The following is a 17,670-nucleotide window of genomic DNA, read 5'->3' on the forward strand; positions in this document are numbered from 1 at the left end:
TTGAGCTCCACATCAGGCTCTCTGCCCGGCAGGGAGCCTGCTTCATCCTCTCTCTCTCTGCCTGCCTCTCTGCCTACCTGTGATCTCTCTGTCAAATAAATAAATAAATAAATAAAATCTTAAAAAAATGCTCCTTGGATTTAGTGACCTGGAAGTCATTGGTGACCTTGAGAGAGCCTTTTCGTGGAGTGATCAGGCAGACCCAGTTAGGTATGACTTAGAGAGCAAATGAAGCAGGGCGGGGTGGGAAGAAATGAAGGGATCCAAGTCCATAGCTCTCTGGGAAGTCTGGCTGTGATAGGGAGGAGAGAGCTGGGGCAGGAGCTCCGGGGACAATTGGAAAGACTTCGGTTTTTAAAAGTGGTGATGGGAGAATCCAGTTGAAAGGAGAATTTAAACACATAGGAAAGAGAAGGGATCATTGGCAGTGGATGTCGTGAGGGAGGGTTTGGGGGGGCTAGTGAGCAAAGCACAGGTGGACAGGTTGGCTTTGATAGGAGGAGGACCCCCTCCTCCAACAGGAGATAAGGACGTGTATGGTAATGAGACTATGGCAGGGCTTAATTAACTTAAGCCAAACTGAAGGTAACTATGATAAACATGGTATGGCTTAGCATTTGAGAAACTTACATCAGCTTTCCCTCAATGGGCAAGCATTGGCCAGGGTTTACCGATTTTGAGAGCGGAAAAGGGAGGATGCTCTGGAAACTCATCGAGGGGGTTTGGGGCGGAGGGCTCAGCCAAGGTCGTGGCCTGGAGACAGGGCAGGGGGAGAGAGAGCGAGCAACGCTGAGGCTGGCCCCCCACCCCTACCCCGCAGACGTGGCCAACCGCGTGCTGCTGGCCCTCTTCACCATCGAGATGCTGATGAAGATGTACGGGCTGGGTCTGCGCCAGTACTTCATGTCCATCTTCAACCGCTTCGACTGCTTCGTGGTGTGCAGCGGCATCCTGGAGATCCTGCTGGTGGAGTCGGGCGCCATGAGCCCCCTGGGCATCTCCGTGCTGCGCTGTATCCGCCTCCTCAGGATCTTCAAGATCACCAAGTGAGCACCGGGAGGGTGGGCGTGGCTCCAGGGGCCCCACGCCCACAGCGTGCCTGGTCCGCTCCGCGGCGGCTCGGTCCCCGTCGTCTGGGGTCTGGGCAAGTTCACGGGTGGCCCCTTGCCCAGGACGTCCCTCTTTCCCTGAAAGAAATGACTTTCCCCTTTTGACTTCTTTCCTTATTTTTTTTTTCCCCTCTTACCTCTTACCATCTGGGCAGGGATACAGGGCAGGGGTGCGGCGTGTGGAGCGGAGGGAGGAAAGAGGACAAGAAGAGTGTGGGAGAAGGAGGAAGGGGAGGAAGATGAGAGGAAAGGAGAAGTGGGGAAAGGGGATGGAAATGAGGAGGGAGAATAAAGAATAAGGAGGGAAGGGGCGTGGGGAGGGAGCAGAGACGGGCTCATCGGTTTCCCAGGGTTTATTGAGCAGCCGCCTGAGCTGGGGACTGTGCTAGGCACGGGGTGTGCAGGGGTGCAAGGGAGAGAGGTGGTGCTTACTCTCCTGGGGTCCACAGTCTGGTGGTGTGGCCAAAAGTTAGCCAGCAGTCGCACAAATGAATATGAAATGACAAACCATGAGAAGTGCTAGGACGGGCAGGATGAATGGGTGCCCAGCATCCGTCTGGGAGCCTCCCGGAGGCCCAGAGGCTGCCCTTTCTCCCTCTGCCTCCCCTCAGGCCTGAGCCTTTGCCGGAGCCTGGCCAGACCTCAGGGGCTCCGCGGAGGGGGGCCCTGGGAGGGGGGTGCGGCTCCTCTGCACCTGTGACCCTCTACCTTCAGGTACTGGACGTCTCTGAGCAACCTGGTGGCGTCCCTGCTCAACTCCATCCGCTCCATCGCCTCGCTGCTGCTGCTGCTCTTCCTTTTCATCATCATCTTTGCACTGCTGGGCATGCAGCTTTTCGGGGGCAGGTACGACTTCGAGGACACGGAGGTTCGGCGCAGCAACTTCGACAACTTCCCGCAGGCCCTCATCAGCGTCTTCCAGGTATTCAAGATTCAGGATTCCAGGATTCAGCACTGCAGGTGCTGAATCCCACTTGTCCTCCAAGAGCAGGGGGCAGGGGTGGCATCACCTCCTCCAGGAAGCCTTCTCAGATCTGCTGGCACGAGTTCGGGGTCCCTCTGCAGGCCTTCCTCTTCCCCTGTGCTCCTCTCCATTGTAATAGCTGCTGTTGGTCTCCTGCACCCTCCGGAGGCTAGGAGCTCTGCCCGGTTTGTCCTATTTGCTTTGTTCCTACTACCTAGCAGGGTGCTGGCCCATGGCAGGGTCACTGATACTGACTGAGTGGAGTCTAGGGGCCCGCTTTCTCTCCCGTGCCCTATTCCCATCTCTGTGCACAGAGTCAGCCAGTGAGCTCTCCCCCAACAAGACTGAAAAAGCCCCAGAGAAATGCCGACCGTTTCTCACTGCGAAGACATGGCTTGGCTCATGCTCGCAAGAAGCCGCCCGGAGGAGCGTGGCTGGGATGCACCTGAGGCCTTTAGAGCCACAGGCCTCCCGGAGGAGCTTCCTTAGCATAGAACCGAGAGACGCTCCTCTGTGCAAGGCCGGCACTCACCAGAGAACCTCAGCCCGTCCCCATGAGCAGGGCTGTGTGTGGCCATTGGCTGGTCTTCCAGAAGACTCTACCCTCTCTTCCATTCACCCCATGGCTAGCCCGGCATCACGTGTGATGAGGCACCTGACATTTCACGCTAACTCTGGAGGCTGGGATGCTGGGAGGCCTGGGTGGGGACCGTAGGGTTAAGCCTGGGCATTAGGAACGGAGCACAGGGAGGCGGTGACCCCACAGTCAGACCCCTTGGCTCTGGAGAGGCAACAGTAGGATTTCTGACCATTGGAAGAAGTTCCAGGAGGGGAGCAGGGGCTTTTCATCCTGGCTGTGGATGAAGAGAGGAAAGGTCTAGGGGCCTTTGGGACCACGCAGTCCCGAGAGAGGACTCTGGAGACCCTCTGCGGCCCCCTCCCCTCGCCGTGCTCCCTCTCCCCCTAGGTCCTGACCGGTGAAGACTGGAACTCCATGATGTACAACGGGATCATGGCCTATGGCGGACCGTCCTACCCGGGGGTGCTCGTGTGTGTTTATTTCATCATCCTTTTCGTCTGTGGCAATTGTATCCCATTGGGGGCAGGGTACAGAAAAGAGCTATGGGAGGGGACGGGCGAGGGCCTGGAAACGGGGGTCCAGGGCATGCACATGCCAAGCAGCAGGCCCTCCGGCTGGAGGGAAGCCCCCAGACTCATGGGGCGGGGTGGGCGGGCTAGGACATGACAAATAGCAATCGCAGGGAGAGAAGTAGGACAATTCCACCCTCCCCCCAGGAGCGTTCAAGAACCACAGAGGTGACTGGTTATAGGTGGGCAGATTTCATCCTAGAGAGGCTGGTGAGCTGGAGCAGGCAGGAGGAAGGACAAGGTTTGGCTGTAGGGCCATGAGGTTGGTAGGCAGCCTGGTCTGAAGGTTTGGGTGGCAGGCAGGGAGGAAGGAGGGAAGAGGCAGATGGAGAATGAGACAAGCGGATGGAAGGGTGGGGTGGTTGGGGCAGAGAGAGCCAGCAGCCGCCGGGGGTTCTGAGGTCTGCACACAGCATTTGGTAGGTATTATGAGTAGGGGGCTGGGGAATGAGGGAGCCAGTGTTCCTGGAGCTCATGGGTGCCGAGCATGACTCTCTCGGACAGTGCCTCACAGGCTCCCCACTCAGCCCTGTGTGGAAGCTGGGATCAGTCGTGGATGGGAAATGGGCACTCAAGGCCCATCATGGGTACCCCCATGCAGCCAGGCCACCCTGCGGATGCCCATGCCATCCTCGGGCCCATGCCATCCTGTGTGGTAACTCTGGCAAGAGGCCCTCTGACGAGCCCACCAAGGCAGTGGGGTTAAGCCCTGCCAACCGCTGGGCAGGGTGGGACTCAGGCCCCAGAGTCTTCCGTTTCATCCACAACCCAAGACTCCTTAGCAGGACGACCTCAGATATCCTGCTCAATGTCTTCCTGGCCATTGCTGTGGACAACCTGGCTGAGGCTGAGAGCCTGACTTCTGCCCAGAAGGCCAAGGCTGAGGAGAGAAAGCGCAGAAAGATGTCCAAGTGAGTGCTGCCTCCCCAGCAGGGAGGGACCTGGCATGCTTGGCGGTGGCCTCCCTGCGCTGGAGCCTGATGAGCAAGGGCTGTGCCACGGTGACCCCTGTCCCAGTGGGCAGGCTTCTTCCCCCAGCACATCTAGGGATGGTTGACGTCCTCTGAGCTGTCCCTGGGTGCAGAATTGGAGGTGGCCCCAGGAAATGGGACAGCAGAGCCGGGCAGGATCCCACCAGGGAATCCTGATGGGGAGTTCTGGGAACTTTTCTTCTTGAAAAGAGTCCTTTCCCTCTGCTGAGCCGTGCACACGTCCTAGTGGTGGTTGGTTTCTCGGGGCTGTACTGTTCTCTCTGTCAGTGAGTTTGGCATGTAACTCTCCATAGCCTGAGACCCTCCTCTAGGAGAAGAAGCAGGACTGGTCTTCCAGTCTAACTGGAAACGAGTCACTGCAAATGAGTCACCTGGGGATCTTGTTAAAATACTGGTTCTGATTCAGGAAGTCTGGGCTGGGGTTGATGGTCGGCCAGTGTGACAAGCCCCCAGAGGGCACCGATGCTGCTGGCTGGAGAACCACACGGAGTGGTTCTAGATAAAGGTCGGCTTCTTCCATGCCTGTGTCTGCAGGAATGGTATAACCATTCCCGGGAGGCAGGATGGAAAGAGAAAGACCAGCAATGAAATCCAGATACTTCCAATGAGTTGAGTCCCATCTTGGACCAAACCATGCTCCCACACTGTGAATTCTTGGTGAACCAGGTGCAAAACCGCTTTCCACCCATCTACCTGTCAATGAACGCTGAGTGTGGTTGACCAGTGAGCCATATTCAGCCACAGGCCCAAGCTGGGCATCGTGCCTTCTCGTCAGAGACTCAGGCCTATAGCCCTTCCCTCTTGGCGGGCTGCACTGTTCCATCGTCCACAGAGCTCCCTGAGCCCTTGGTGTGAGAGCCCTCTGAGGATGTCATCAGACTAAGCAGATCCCTGAGCACTGTCTAGTCAGGCTTTTACTGTGGGCTTCCTTGGTTTTTTAACTCAGGGGTCTCCCAGACAAGTCAGAGGAGGAGAAGTCAGTGATGGCCAAGAAGCTGGAACAGAAACCCAAGGGCGAGGGCATCCCTACCACCGCCAAGGTGAGCATATCACGTGGCATGTTTTCAGAGGCAGGATGGGAAGGGACTCTGCAAGTCTCTGGGTCACCCCCATGACCGAGGGTGCGGGGGATGGCTAGGGAGGTGGAGAGGGGTTATCTGCCTGGTTATCAGCCAGGTGAGGGCATCTGTCTCCACTCTCCTGGGGAGAAAGTCGATGGCTACACTCCCACAAGGAATCCTTTATACTGAGAGGCACGGATACCCCAGTCTGGGAACCAGACTTCCTCAGAGTCCCAGCTTCCTACCCCAGTCAGGTGTCTCCCGCCCCATTTGACACCCTCTGTTCCATTTGCAATGCCCAGACTGGTTCCCCCCACTTCTTGCTTGTTCCAGCCTGGCCCTGCTCAACCATTTTGGAAGCTGAGGAAGCGGAGGTCAAAGGGTTCGGGAGTTGGGCCCCAGACAACTAAGACGGGGTTGCCTTGCACAGGCTCTGACAGGCTGAGGTCTTGGTAACTCGTCTGACCTTTCTGGGCCTGGCTTCTCGTTCATAAAAAGAGAATGATCCTATTATTACCTACCCGCAGGCTGGAGGGAGGATTGAGCTAACGCCTACCCTACCCCTCCGTAAGTGCTTGGTAAGTAGAAACAGCAGCTTTTGCTTTCGTCATCTTCATTGTATTCTTCTTACAGCTGAAAATCGATGAGTTTGAATCCAATGTCAATGAAGTAAAGGATCCTTACCCTTCGGCTGACTTCCCAGGTGAGGGTCCTGGGACTGCTGGGGTGTATGCTGGGATTGATTTCTCCTTAGGGACAATGTCTTGTGTGTCCCCTACCTGGACCCTTCCACGAGGGGATCACGACACACAGACATCCCGTCTGACCTAGTCCCGCATATGAACCACCACCAGCCTGCCTCTGCCTACCATACACATGATGGAAAAAGCCACACATTCTATTTTCATTTGATTCAGCTAGTGTTTACCGAGTGCCTGTTACGTACTTCAGTGCTGAGGACTCCGTTTTCAAGTTTTCCATTCTGGCCACGTGGAGCAGACCACAGACAAGGACATGTCTGTCTGTGTTGTAGGAGACGGACAGGTTGCTCACCCCCCCAGTGCCCATCAGGTCTGAGGGCTGGACTGAAACAGGAATGAATAGAAGAACTTTGACTGGCAGTGTGGGAAAATCTAAATGAAAGAGACAAGGGCAGGAGGGTGATACACAGCCACAGAGAAACAAACGGTGGATGTCTTGCAAATGCAAATCACCCGTGGCTCCTGCAGAGAGACATTCATCTGTGCCAAGGAGAGAACACCTTGGCAAGAATGGGGCCAGGCTGGGTTCCTGTGAACGAGCCACTGGAAGAGGCTGGAGGCCCAGAGCTCTGAGGTTCTCTCTCAGCTCCCTCCCGGGTCCTGGGAGCACGGGGTCGCTGGTGCAACTTCATGGCTCTTTGTGGGATCCGCTGATTAGCATCTGTCTGCCTCAGCGACTCAAGTTCCAGGGGGACTTTCTGTGCCCCAAATGGCACAGCGTGGGCCCTCAATAAATAGATAAACACATGAAATGATTTTGCCTAGTGATGTGTGGGGAGCATGGAGCTGATAGAGACAGGACTAATATTATTTCTTCAAACATCTGCCAGTAATGAATATTTGGGTTTTAAAGTAATTCATCCCAAGCTGTTTCATCTAACAACCATGGTCTAGCAGATAAGCATGGCCGGTATGCCGGGGAAGGTGACCTAGGAAATGGGAGGTTAAGGAAAGGGTAAGGGTTGGAAAGAAGTGGGGAGGGTAGAGGGTCGAGGGGTTGTGAGGTGGGCAGCTGGAAGGGAGTTCTTTTTTTTTTTTTTTTTAAGATTTTATTTACTTATTTGACAGAGAGAGATCACAAGTAGGCAGAGAGGCAGGCAGAGAGAGTGAGAGAGGGAAGCAGGCTCCCTGCTGAGCAGAGAGCCCAACGCGGGACTCGATCCCAGGACCCTGAGATCATGACCTGAGCCGAAGGCAGCGGCTTAAACCACTGAGCCACCCAGGCGCCCTGGAAGGGAGTTCTTACTAAGGATGTTGAATATGTTTATCCTGCTTCTTTCCAAAAGACAATTTGAAATGACTTAGTCTCAGGACAAAAGATACATACGATGAAATGAACAAAATGGGCATAGACAAGGGAAAAAAGAAAGCAGATATGCTAACTCTAAGAATTAACAGTTTCTTCCATTTAGCATAAGATGTGTTTTGGGGTCCTTGGCAGCCAGGGCAAGATGGGCTGTGTCACATAGGACGCTTGTTGTGAGGCAGGAGAAAGGGGGGTGAAGCTGAGAGCCGGTGCGGAGAGCAGAATCGAGTGGAGAGAGCGGAATATAGTGGCTCTTTCTGGGCTTCCCCAAGGGGCCAGGAGGAGTAGCGGTGAGGTGGCTATGGGGTGAGGGCAACAGGAGACTGGGCAAGACCTGGACAGTGAGGGGCACCTCGACTTTGACGGCGCTCTCCAGTCTGATCCCTGGATCCTCGCCTCCCCGCTCGCCCCAGCTGAGGAGCTCAGGGAGTGTGCTGTCTCGTGATAAACCTAGAGGGTCTGTCTCTTCTTCCTCTACCCCTCCCACCGCAGATCTGCCTCAGTACTGGCGACTGGCTGAAACTCAAGGATATTGATTTTTTTTTTTTTTCCATGCTGGCAGTTCCTCTCTGAAATGATTATTTTTAGAATCCTAGCCCATGAGAGGAACTCAGAGTCTATTTCAATAAGCCTCCTGCCCCTAATCAATTTCACAAACTGGGAAGCTGAAACACAAGAAGGACAGGGTCTTGCCTAGTCAGCACGGCAAGTTAGGGGCAGAGCCTGGACCACAACATACGTCTCCTCCAGAGCACGGTCCCCCCTCTACTTCCCAACTGTGAGCATTTGAGATGGTGTGAGTCCAGCCCTGAGACAGAAGATGAAACAGCAAGGCTCCTTGACTTTGCTCCTGGCCCCACTTCTGGAGGGTTCTGGGACCGACAGTTTTCTCTGACAGTTCAAACCTATTCCCCAAGGGGAAAGGGAGATGCCTGGGCTGGACTCTGCTGACACCCGCATGGCCTGCTCTGCTCCCACTCTCACTTGCTGGTGGTTGGGGGTTCATGGTTGCATTCACAGCACAGAACCTGGGGAGCAGGAAAGTATGTAAAGATGCCTCCAACTTCTCTCTTTCCTCTGCACAGGCGACGATGAAGAAGATGAGCCTGAGATCCCCGTGAGCCCCCGGCCACGCCCCCTGGCTGAGCTGCAGCTGAAAGAGAAGGCGGTGCCCATTCCAGAAGCCAGCTCCTTCTTCATCTTCAGCCCCACCAACAAGTGGGTGGCCCCTCGGCTGCTGTGCAGGGTGCTTGTTGGGGCTCTCAGAAGGGGCAGGTTTCTGCTCTAAAAGGACCCCCTTCTCCTGATTCTCTGGGCCTACCATGACACTGTGAGAAACTGACGCCCTTATCTTCAGATCTTGTGTCCTGCTTAAAATGCTAGTATCTCTGGGAGAAGGAGTGCTCGAAACCTTAGCAGTTTCTTACAGCTAAGAGGGTTTGTATACTTTGGTTCCTTTCTGAGGGCGATTTTAGACAGGACAGGGGATGAGAACCAGGTGAAGCTGTAGTTCTTACTGGCTTCACAGTCTTAAACCTTTAACATATGCACAGACTATAGTCTTCAGGAGTTTCATCTGTCTGCTTCCGGGATGGGGATCAGCTGGAAACCACAGGGTGGTGGGGGGAGTGCTGGGGTGGGTGGGGGCAGAGATTTGGTTGGGGGAGCGGACTGAGGCCACAGAAACAGCACAAGGGGTGGGGTGGACCAGCCCCCGCACGTCCAGCCAGAGGGCCTTTCAGAGATGCAGGCTCCAGGATCTCTCTGCCCTACAGAGGCTGGAGAGGCCCGAGTGCCCAAGGGCTCACAGTTCTCCTGGTCCCCTCACTGTCCCTCTACAGGATCCGTGTCCTGTGTCACCGCATTGTCAATGCCACCTGGTTCACCAACTTCATCCTGCTCTTCATCCTGCTCAGCAGCGCCGCCCTGGCTGCCGAGGACCCCATCCGGGCCGAGTCTGTGAGGAATCAGGTGATGGCGGATCCCCGCTTTCTGCCAGCTCAGCACCCCTCCCCACCCGGCTTCAGCCACCTGCACACCTCACTGCTGCTCAGAGCTCAGTGTATGCTCTATGAGGCTGCAGGCATCAGAGTCTCTTAGAGTTCAAGTCCCTGGAGGACCAAGATGCCCAAGCCCCTCCTTCGGAACAGTGTTGCCACAGCACACAGCACAGACAGGCTCTTGGTGCCTAGTTTTAATGATGAGGGGGACGGCGGCAATGGTGGTAGTCGTGGTGGTGATGGTGATGATGATGATGGGGCGATTGTGGTGGTGATTATGATGGTGGTGGTGATGGAGATATTGATGGTGATACCGATGAGGGTAGTGATGGTGGTGGTGGTCATGGTAGTGATGTTAATGGCGATGATGGTAGAGGTGGTAGTGACGATGATAGTGATGATGACGGTGGTAATGGTGCTGATGGTAATAGCGATGATGGTGGTGGTGGTGGACATGATGGCGGTGATGGTGACGGTCATGGTCCTGACGGCAGTGGTGGTAGTGACGCAGATAGTGGTAATGGTGGTGATAATAATGCCGATGATGGCAGTGGTGATGATTACGGTGATCATGATGGTGATGGTGACGGCCATGATGATGGTGGTGGTGGTGGTGGTGACGACGACGATGATGACGACGACGATGATGGCGGTGGTGATGACGACGACGATGATGATGGCGGTGATGATGATGGTGGTGATGGGGGTGGTGATGACGACGACGATGATGATGGCGGTGGTGATGATGGCGGTGGTGGTGATGGTGGTGATGGCGGTGGTGATGATGGCGGTGGTGGCGATGGTGGTGATGGTATTGAAGATAACAATGATACCATTGTTCAGCACTTCCTTTCACTGACTTCTGTCCCCTCTGCCCTGTCACCAGATCCTTGGGTATTTTGACATTGCATTCACCTCCGTCTTCACTGTGGAGATTGTCCTCAAGGTGAGTGAAGGCTGTAGGACAGCCTGGGTCTGTCTACAGAGCAATGTCTGCAGGCCAGGACATCAGACCTGCTGTGGCTCTGACTTACGTGCTGCACACACTCAGAGGCTGGGTTGCAGGGATGCGGGAAAAGCAAGAGAAGAGCAGAGAACATCAGGGAAGGACTCACCAGATCCAGGAGAGCAGATGGGGTTGCTGCTCATAAGCTGGGGCAAACAGGCAAGCAGGTGGCCAGGTGGGGATGTGAAGTACAACCAGCCCACAGGCTGTGTGTCTCTCTGCACCTCTCAGTGAGCACAACCCATCTCTCTGGAGCCTCGGGCATTTTTCCTGCAGAAGGAAGGCATGGTTAGCCCTAAGAATAGACCCAGGGAGCTATGATTTGTTCCTAGACCTTCGTGACACATGACGGAAAGACCTCTCTCCAGAGGTCCTCAGAGAAGTGACCTCTGCCCTGGATGGATTTCTGGCAGCTCTGCCCTATCATGGCCCTCCCCCTCCTTACTCGTAGCACATCACTGTTCTCCCCTTCTCAGGCCAACCCACGGATTTCACACCATCACCATCCCTGTGGAGGGTCTGAGAGGCAGAGGGAGGGCCCATCTATAACTGAGACCCAGCAGCCCCAGCCTTCACTTTCATGAATAAGGAGGGAAGAGGGGGGCTTTGCAGGAGGAATAGCCCAGAGCATGTGGCAATAAGAATTCAGAACAGTTCCTTACATCAGGGCCCTTGACTACTAAAGGAGTTGAGCAGAGGGATGGTGGCTTCCCTGACATCCCAGAGGGCTTCTTGGAGGTGGTGGCCTTAGAGTTAACCCTTGAGGTTGGACAGGACTTCATAAGGGAGAGATAGCAGGGCCAGTCCAGGAGGACAAAAAAACAGCACATGCATTGTGAGAAGGTGTTTGGGATGTGCTCAGAGGGGAGAGAGTTGTCCCTTTGGGCTGGGACATAGCACAGAACAAACAGGAGGCCTGGCTTCAGAAGCCAGGAAGGCGAGTTGAGACGAAATCACCTTCAATGCCAGGAAAGGCTTCAAGCCCATCAGACTTCAAGGGTGTTTGTGCAAAGGGCCTCAGAGATTATCACAGAGCACAGGAAAGAAGCTGAGAGACCAGCAAGAAGGTGGGGCAACAGGGACGGGAAGGGTCAGGGGCCTGGTGAAGGTCTTCCGGTCCTCCTTCGGCTGTTCAGCCTGACTCAGCAGTCCTCAGGGCAGAGGCGACTTCTGAAGAAGCCCTCGGGGAAGGAGGAAGATGAGTTTCCTCATGTTTTGTCAGGGAGAGGAGGGCTGGGGCTTCCCCAGTCTGTGGCCTCAGGGGAAAGGAGACTGGGGTGCCCTATGGCATGTGAGCAGAGATGAACTCAAGAGTGCAAAGTGTGGTGTAGCTGCCTGTAAGAAGTCCTGTTTCCAGAAGTGGGAACAGAGGATGGGAGAAACAGCACTGAGGACGCAGCAAGGAGCGGACTGAAGGATAGAGCCTCTGGTAGCTCTCTGCCTCAGCGAGTGACTTGCGAGCAGACTGAGGCGGGTCTTGCCTAGAAAAACCCTACTTCCTGGGGACAGGTCTGTTCCCAAGCCCCGCCCCCACCCAGGATGCTGCCTCTCCCCCCAGATGACGACCTACGGTGCCTTCCTGCACAAGGGCTCCTTCTGCCGCAACTACTTCAACATCCTGGACCTGCTGGTGGTGGCCGTGTCCCTCATCTCTATGGGACTTGAGTGAGCAATGACAGGGGTACCCCCCACGTGGTCCCCTCCTCAGAGTGGAGCCCCACCCACTGTGTGTTGGTGGACACCAAGCTGCAAGGGGAGGGATTCTTGGGGCCGTGGATCGGGGTCCAGGATCCCCTGGGGTGTCACCAGCTGTACCGAAGGGACCATGCAAAGTGGCCAGAGCAGTGTCCTGGAAAGTAGGAGGGGATGCAGAGAAGAGAAGGCAGTCCTCCAGCTACACTGTGGGGAGCACAGCCCCTAGCTTTGGGTCACCCCCTTACTGTGCCGCACGGCTCGGCACCCATTAGCAAGAGGTGGTTTTATCCTGGGTTAGAGCACACAGGCTGCTTATGGGAGGGGGGAAAGACTGGAGGGCTTCCAGGCAGAGAGGTGGCAGATGCGGCGGGCTAGTGGCAAGAGGCCAGAACAGGCGGCCAGCAGCGCCCACTCCTGGACTGCCCTCCCCCAGGTCCAGCGCCATCTCCGTGGTGAAAATCCTGAGGGTGCTGAGGGTGCTCCGACCCCTCCGGGCCATCAACAGAGCTAAAGGGCTGAAGGTGAGACGCAAGAGAACTCAGCCCAGCCATTGCGGGGACGTGTGTTCTGTCCCCTTTGCCAAACGGGGTGGGGGGCACAGGAAGGATGAGGCTGGGCAGCCCTGAGTCCCCCTCGGACGTCTCCCTCCCTCCCACTAGCGGCGAGGCAGCAAGGGAGGGCGAGGGCTGGCTGGGGCCGACCAGGTCTCCCTCCCCAGCACGTGGTGCAGTGCGTGTTTGTGGCCATCCGCACCATCGGGAATATCGTCCTGGTCACTACGCTCCTGCAGTTCATGTTCGCCTGCATCGGCGTCCAGCTCTTCAAGGTGAGCCCCGCCCGCCCAGGCAGTCTGCCTCCTCTCCCTAGCTCCAGGGCCAGCCTCAGGCCAAGGCTGGAGCCGGTCCATTCCCTGCCTCTAAGCACAAGGAGCCCCAAAGTGTGCAAACGGATGTCCTTAGGTGCGCTGGGCTGTGAGGTTCAGCCGTCTGGAGTCTGGATGTGGTTTCCTGATGCCCCTCCCTGGCCCCTGTGGCTCTGCTGGCTGCCATGGCCGTGGCACCTGCTGTCTTCCTGGCTCTCCGTGGCTTCTCCTTAAGGATGGAGGTCTCTCCCCCTCCTGCCGCCTGCGAGGACCACTCCCACCCCTCCCATCCAGCCAGGCCTGTCTAAACATGCTCCCCACTCCAGCCCCACCCACTCCACTTGCTTCAGTCCGCTGGGCTCCTGCACCCCATGTTCCCCGCTGGAATGTCCGGCATCATTCACATCTACCAGGAGCCTCTAAGGGAGGGAAGCTGTATTTCTAGTCCGGGAGCTGCCTCATTCTGTTCTCACCTTCCTGGGACGGCACAGATTTGCAGTTCCTCTCTAGAAATTACCCCGCAAGGTGTCCCCTCCCACCCAGCTGATTTCTGGATGCCTCTGCCTGTCACACAGAAATCGGTATCAAAGTATATCCCCCTTGACACTGCCTCTCACGACCCAATCTGCTCCTGACCCCCAGCGTGACAATCACGGTGACATCACCGCAGTCAGACTTAGGCAATGGCGTCATCTTACAGTCATTCGTTCATTCAGCAACATTTGTGGAGCGTTTTCTCTGGGTCAGGGCCTCTGCTAAGGCTAAGAAGGGGTCGTGAAGCAAACCCAAGTCTCTCCCAGTGCGCAGGGAGCAGGCTTCGGGGAGAGCACTCAGGGTGGAGGGCAGCAGTTCAGATGACATGAAGGAAGATGGATCCTGTTGGTAGCGTTGGGGGGCAGGGCATCACCTAGGAGACCGCATAGAGATTGAGATAGCTTAGCTTTGAAACAGTACTCACTGTGATCTGCATGGGACCTTCTCCTGGCACCAGCAGAGGGCTGCCCACTTCCCTCTCCCCCTGCCCCCTCTGCTGCAAGGCCAGGGGCCCTGGGGCCTCCTGAGGGCAGAGTCTGTATCTGACTCATCCCTGACTCTGGCACCCAGCCTGGGTCTGGAGGTGGTTGGCCCATACAACATGCTGCTTGCAAGAATGAATAAGCAACCCCTTCCTTTGGCTCCTGTGTCCCTTCCAAGCAAGAGCAGCTGCCCCACAACCCCGAAACTCCCCTGTGCTTTAGTCTCTTAGCAAAAGGCTGCCCATTCTGGGTGGCTCAGTCGGTTAAGCGGCTGCCTTCAGCTCAGGTCATGATCCCAGGCCCACATCGGGCTTCCTGCTCGGCAGAGAGCCTGCTTCTCCCCCTCCCTCTGCCTGCTGCTCTGCCTACCTGTGCTCTCTACTTTTCTGGCAAATTAAGTAAAAAAAAAAAAAAACTTAAAAAAAAAAAAACCAACCCAAAAACCGCCCATTCCAATAGTGGTCAGACATCAGTGACAAGTGACATTTTACCTCTCGTTTTACACAGTGGACACTTGTGCATACATTCCATATTACATCAAGAGTTTGCTTTCTGTATTAAATTGAGTGTTTGGTTTCAAGTCCCCACAAAACTGCCCAGTGGCAGCTGTGTCCTCTCCCCTCTTCTCCCCTGATGTCACCCGCCTCCCCTGCGCCCCTCTGCTCTGGCAACTGGAAAGGGGAGTGTGTCTGGAACAGCAAGCACCTGCAGTGGGTAGGACAGCTGTGCCTTCGACTAGTCCCATATCCTGGACTGAAGAGTTCCCTCTGGGGGCCTTTGAGGGAACCCAACCAGATTCCATGGATTTCAAACTTAATTTAGCCCCATGAAGACCTAGCAATCCACTTCTTTTCTCCAAACAAACTCTTCCGTGGGTACCCAGTCTGTGATGTAGATAAAAAAAGAAACGGATCTGCCTGAAATCAGTCTGGGGGAACAGTGCTGGGACCTGCTCAGGCCCTCAGGATCCCATGCTGGGATCCCTGTTCCACTTTGAGACGATGTGCACCTTCATGGCCCCGTTGGGCTCCATCCCTGTGGCTTTTATTTCCACGGCAGCCCTGTGGCCACCCCACTGGCAAGAGAAGGAAGGTGGGACATGGGGCAACACTTCTTTTTGGTCTGTAATGGGGAGACCCCAAGAGGGTGCCCTGTAGCGGTGGAGGGAAAGGGGCTGCCTCAGGGAGGAGCCAGGCCAAGTGTTTTTGTATTTCCTTCCCCTCAGGCCCAGCCTGGGGCTCGCAGCAAAGGCTCCTGCTAAGGAACCAGCTTCTCAGCCTTGGCAGCCTCAGGCCTGGTGGGGAAGCCCACAGGGTAGCTGAGGGAATGGGGAAGGAGAAAGACCCTTCTGGGGCCCTGCCTCCTCTTTAAGGAACAGACAGGCTCCTCCTTCCACATGCCCTGCCTTCCCCTCTCCCTCCCACTATTTATCTCCATTGCCCACTGAAGGCTGTTTCTGTGACAACGTGTGTCTCTCTCCCCCTCCTTCCTCCTCGGGGACACAGGGGAAGTTCTTCAGCTGCAATGACTTATCCAAGATGACAGAGAAGGAGTGCAGGTGGGCTGAGCACTGCTGGCTGAGGACACACGGTGGGACGGCCACTGGACAGGGGACCTTGTGTGAGAGGGACCTGGGGAACCTGAGCCCCTGGGCCCAGTAGGAATGTTCTAAAGTGCCTTTCCTTGGGTAGCTGCAGGGAGGGAGGACCCAGCAGTGTCTCCTTTTGTCCCCAGACTGGGCCTCTTTTCTCCGGCGTGCTCACTGCCCAGGGCCCAGAGGATGCGGGTGGGATGGAGGACGCCAGGCCTTGCTCAGGGGAGTGACTGAGCCTCCCCCCCTCAGGGGCTATTACTACGTGTACAAGGACGGGGACCCCACGCAGATAGAGCTGCGCCCACGCCAGTGGGTACACAGTGATTTCCACTTCGACAACGTGCTCTCGGCCATGATGTCACTCTTCACAGTCTCCACCTTTGAGGGATGGCCTCAGTGAGTGAGGGATGGGGCCTTGGTCCCACACGGGCATGGTGGGGGCCGGACTGGGGAGCCATCTCGGCCTGCTGCAGCCCTCGCTGCTCTGTGCCAGGCCTGTGATAAGCGCTCAACAGACCCACCAGCTTGGAGGGTTTGAAGGACTAGTGTGCTGACCGGTCCTCCGAAGATATCCTGACCTGGGGATGCTGATAAAATGTCCCTGTCCCCCAGCAGATGGGCCTCTCAGCCCGCATGGGGAGCCCTACTGATTGATCTGGGTAGATGAGCCATCTCACGGAAAATGAGCCCTTTCCAGGACCTGTTCCAGCATTTTCTGGCATGGTCACTTTTCTGTCACTTGATGGTTCAGAAAGCTCCCTTGGCTCCCCATGGCCAGTGGGATAAAACCCACCCTTCCTGGTCTAACCCTCTGCCACATCACCCCAGTCCAGCCCAGGCTTTTCTCTGCCCATCCCAAGGCTACTTTACCAGGCCATAGACTCATACAAGGAGGACACGGGCCCCATCTACAACAACAGAGTGGAGATGGCCATCTTCTTCATCATCTACATCATCCTCATTGCCTTCTTCATGATGAACATCTTCGTGGGCTTCGTCATTGTCACCTTCCAGGAGCAGGGAGAGACTGAGTACAAGAACTGTGAGCTGGACAAGAACCAGGTGCCTGGGCTGAGGTGGGGAGCAGAGCCCCAGCCGGCCTTCTGCCAGCCTGAGCCCTAGGCCCTGGCCAGTGAAAGTCCCAGGGCCAAGGATGACCCTAGATTTTCCATTTCATGCCCAGACCCAGCCTCCACGCACTCTACCCCATCTCTGACCCATTCCCTAACATGAAGCAACACTAGTTGGTGGTGTGGGAGTCTTCAGAGCCCTGGCTGGGACGAGAGCCATGTTTGAAGTAGGCTGGGGAAATATAGGGGGAGCCCACGGGCCCACTGGAGCCCTTCCCCTCAACAGGCCTGCAGAGCCCATCCGCCATGAGCTCCTGGCCTCAGCGGCTGCTGGCTGACCAGAAGGCAGGGTGCCCTCAAGCTCATGCATGAAAGCGTGAGAGCAAGGGGGGGCCCTCCGCGCTCACCCGCCCTGTGGCGTTGTGTCCCAGCGCCAGTGTGTGCAGTACGCCCTGAAGGCCCGCCCGCTGCGGTGCTATATCCCCAAGAACCCGTACCAGTATCAGGTGTGGTATGTCGTGACCTCATCCTACTTCGAGTATCTGATGTTTGCCCTCATCATGCTCAACACCATCTGCCTGGGCATGCAGGTAAGGGCCCCCTGGGAGTCAAGGGCCTGAGGAACAGGTGCTGGGGTTGGGGGCAGGTGGGGAAGGCAGGGTTCCTGGCTCCTGCCCCGCCCCCCATACTTTTCCTGGCACCTGCCAGCTGCTGGGCACAGTGCAGTGAGGTGCGAAGGCGGACAGAGGAGTGCCCTGGGCCCAGGCCTTGTTGCCGGGCACCCGCCGGTTTATTAAGAGGAATTCACACATCTAAATAGCTACGGCGTCAGTCGACAGGAGATGGCTAAGCAGAAGCACAAGGCTGCGTAGGAAGGAGAAAGCGCCTTCTCGATTTATGTTCTGCTGTTGCAAATGTGGCTGATGGAGGTGGTTGGAATTTTGGCTCCGGTCGCAAGAAAAATGGATTTAATATTCACAGAACAGGTGTCTCTTAGGAGTTGAGCATACTTTATAGACACTCTTGTAATCAACAGCATCGTTAGCAAACCTTAATGAAGCCTCAGCTCCCTTCAGGCCTGTATA

The 17,670-nt window shown here is 56.1% G+C and overlaps 1 protein-coding gene across 1 annotated transcript in view; it reads left to right on the forward strand.

Moving 5' to 3' along the window:
* The window catches only part of CACNA1S (calcium voltage-gated channel subunit alpha1 S), a 68,399-nt gene that overhangs the window by 31,094 nt on the left and 19,635 nt on the right, over positions 1 to 17,670 (forward strand). The window contains exons 11-26 of the mRNA XM_045982783.1: positions 821 to 1,046; positions 1,824 to 2,031; positions 3,041 to 3,161; positions 4,019 to 4,133; positions 5,161 to 5,254; positions 5,909 to 5,978; positions 8,428 to 8,560; positions 9,184 to 9,313; positions 10,229 to 10,288; positions 11,907 to 12,013; positions 12,477 to 12,564; positions 12,762 to 12,869; positions 15,427 to 15,479; positions 15,765 to 15,911; positions 16,376 to 16,577; positions 17,017 to 17,175. Coding sequence (XP_045838739.1) covers positions 821 to 1,046; positions 1,824 to 2,031; positions 3,041 to 3,161; positions 4,019 to 4,133; positions 5,161 to 5,254; positions 5,909 to 5,978; positions 8,428 to 8,560; positions 9,184 to 9,313; positions 10,229 to 10,288; positions 11,907 to 12,013; positions 12,477 to 12,564; positions 12,762 to 12,869; positions 15,427 to 15,479; positions 15,765 to 15,911; positions 16,376 to 16,577; positions 17,017 to 17,175 — 2,021 coding nt within the window. The remainder of the gene's footprint in view (positions 1 to 820; positions 1,047 to 1,823; positions 2,032 to 3,040; positions 3,162 to 4,018; positions 4,134 to 5,160; positions 5,255 to 5,908; positions 5,979 to 8,427; positions 8,561 to 9,183; positions 9,314 to 10,228; positions 10,289 to 11,906; positions 12,014 to 12,476; positions 12,565 to 12,761; positions 12,870 to 15,426; positions 15,480 to 15,764; positions 15,912 to 16,375; positions 16,578 to 17,016; positions 17,176 to 17,670) is intronic.

Source organism: Meles meles, chromosome 17, assembly GCF_922984935.1.
Source record: "Meles meles chromosome 17, mMelMel3.1 paternal haplotype, whole genome shotgun sequence".
Taxonomy (NCBI): Eukaryota; Metazoa; Chordata; class Mammalia; order Carnivora; family Mustelidae; genus Meles; species Meles meles.